This window comes from Salvia splendens, chromosome 21, assembly GCF_004379255.2.
Source record: "Salvia splendens isolate huo1 chromosome 21, SspV2, whole genome shotgun sequence".
NCBI lineage: Eukaryota > Viridiplantae > Streptophyta > Magnoliopsida > Lamiales > Lamiaceae > Salvia > Salvia splendens.
Genome location: NC_056052.1, coordinates 15,806,156 through 15,808,677, shown reverse-complemented (window position 1 = coordinate 15,808,677; position 2,522 = coordinate 15,806,156). Strand labels below are relative to the sequence as shown.

At 34.6% G+C, this 2,522-nt stretch overlaps 1 protein-coding gene across 1 annotated transcript; it reads left to right on the top strand.

The window, feature by feature from the left end:
- Nucleotides 1-456: 456 nt before the first annotated feature.
- On the top strand, nt 457-2,199 carry LOC121783270. The gene is made up of 3 exons (XM_042181298.1): nt 457-724; nt 1,451-1,656; nt 1,747-2,199. The coding sequence occupies exons 1-3, from the start codon at nt 635-637 to the stop codon at nt 1,994-1,996; spliced, it is 546 nt and encodes a 181-aa protein (XP_042037232.1). The 5' UTR covers nt 457-634; the 3' UTR covers nt 1,997-2,199.
- Nucleotides 2,200-2,522: the final 323 nt, after the last annotated feature.

The following is a 2,522-nucleotide window of genomic DNA, read 5'->3' as shown; positions in this document are numbered from 1 at the left end:
AAATTGTGAAATTGGAATGCAATCCCTATATTTTGTGGTACCGAACATTAAATTTGAAATTAAAGACTCCATATCCAATTCTGTCGGCGCAATTTTCATGATACTGAATAGAGCCTTATTACTTCACATGATGCAAACATTTCATAGTAAATAATACTCTCTTTTTTGGTAATTACCAAGGGTATTCACTAGCGAGCCTAGTGATCAATATCCGCTCTGGTTTGTAGACACCTCAATGGACGAGACAGTTGGCCTAAAGATTTAGAACTACTTCATACCAAAGACAGAAATCAATCCATTGACATTTGGTTAAGAATGGACAAGTCCAATAATACTCCTATTTGTTTCTTTAAAAAAATGTAAAAATGCATAGGTCTTTCACATAATTTCATTAGTAGTTAGGTGGCAAGTACTTTTAAGTGGCAGGTAAAGAGATGAGCTGTCTATCTCCAAAACAGAGTTTGTTTAAAAGAAATACTGCTACATATGTATATCTTCATTTGAAGAGTTTCTTTACATCAAATTAATGACACCTACACAGCTTGTTAATTACTCAACTTATATCAGACTACATGTAGAGACAAAGTCTGGGTAGGTGTTGAAGGAGCAAGTGAGAAGAGATCCAGATCTTTTAATGGCTTCCAAGATCTTACTCATTCTTGTCTTTATTTTCGATCTTATTGCTTTTGGTTTGGCCGTTGCTGCTGAGCAGAGAAGAAGCACCGTAAGATTCCTTCTCTCCTTTCTATTTTTTTTTAATTTGTTTTTTACTCCAAAAATTCCGCAATTAACAATAGATTTGTTCAAGTGTTCGTGCGGAAAATGGTTTCTCTGATTCTCGCGACTTTATTCATAAATTGTTTGACTGACCTGTTAATTAAGTTGGGGTCTTTTTCCAGACAATTTGAAATCAAATAGTATGTTCTAACTTTTCACCAGTTTAAATTGATTAATGCTTCTTAAATTAATTAATATTGGTAGGGGTCGTTTAGTTTGCTAGATTGTATTTATGAATTATATATGTAGTGTATTTGGTTCATGATATTGAATCCTATAATTCAATCAATCTTAGATGAATAATCATGTGATAATTAGACATAACTAACCCTTCTAATTAAAATAATTTCACAATTTAATTCTAGATTATATCTTGGTACTATTCTATCTAGGAAATCGAACACCATCAAACAATACTTACTGTGAAGTTGAGGATGGTATAAGTTTACATCAAATTCAATTGAAGAAATTCAATTTGGAAAGACATGTATCTAGATACTATTTTATCTATATGAATTTTCTCTTTATTCAATATGCCATGTTTCATACTATTTTGAAATTAAAATGAAATCCAAACACTGTAACTTGAGCGTCATGAATTTGTCTGAAAACTAAAAGAGGATAAAGTATTGGATGACTTCTCATTGCATATATATATATGGTCTCTTGACAGGGCACAACGAGTAGTGATGGTGAGGATAACTACAAATACTGTGTTTACAGCTCAGACATTGCAACTGGTTATGGTGTTGGTGCATTTCTATTACTGATGGCAAGCCAAGTGATTATAATGGCTGCAAGTAGATGCTTCTGCTGTGGGAATCCATTGAAACCCGGTGGCTCGAGGGCTTGTGCTCTTCTTCTTTTCACCTTCTGCTGGTACACACCTCATTATATTTGCTATTGTAGTATTACTGATTAAAAAGAAAATAAGTAAGAGTAATTGAGATTGGAGTATTGGTAATGCAGGGTTACATTTCTGATTGCTGAGGCTTGTCTTCTTGCTGGTTCCGTGAGAAATGCTTACCACACCAAGTACAGGAGATTCTTCTTTGATAATGAGCCCTCTTGCGAGACTGTGAGGAAGGGAGTTTTCGCTGCAGGAGCTGCGTTCACTTTGTTCACCGCCATCGTCTCTGAATTTTACTATCTCAGTTATTCGAAGTCAAGGGGAGGTCACGGAGGAGACGCTGCAATCGGCATGGCAGCCTTTAAGTGAGCTGAATTGGTGGATCACATTTTGTGGAGTACTTTTCTATGCATCTCGATTTGGGATTATTTTAGTTTAGCTGTGCTACATATATGCAACATTGCTATTGTTTTGTTCAAACGAGCATAATTTTTTTTCTTCTGTGTTGATATACTGTTTGCCCTTCCTTCTCTAAGTTAATCACACAGAAGAGAGTGAGGTTTCTTTTTCTTTGCGCTCGAGTACAAAAGAATAACAACTCAAGAAAGAAATGTAGTGTCACGACTGCCTTTTTTAAAGTTAATAAATGTGGGTGGTCGCGATTAATGGGACTTTAAGAAAACGGATAATTTTCTAGAGTTTCGATAAAGAGTTTGACCAAGATAATTAATATTCAAATAACGAGAAAAAATCAGAGTAAATGTTCAAGCTTTAGATCCAAAGTAAACAGTTATCATAATTAATGATCCAAGAGTGAAAAGAGGTTCAAAAGCATAATGGAGAAAAACAGTAATAATTCAGCGGAAGCATTAAAGAGTAAGAGTGAAGCCATGTA

Excerpts from the sequence above, each read along its gene's own strand:
- LOC121783270 (XM_042181298.1), top strand. The coding sequence starts at position 635 with ATGGCTTCCAAGATCTTACTCATTCTTGTCTTTATTTTCGATCTTATT. Across the intron at positions 725-1,450 it reads CTGAGCAGAGAAGAAGCACC|GGCACAACGAGTAGTGATGG; the intron begins GTAAGATTCCTT and ends GTCTCTTGACAG. Across the intron at positions 1,657-1,746 it reads CTTCTTTTCACCTTCTGCTG|GGTTACATTTCTGATTGCTG; the intron begins GTACACACCTCA and ends TTGGTAATGCAG.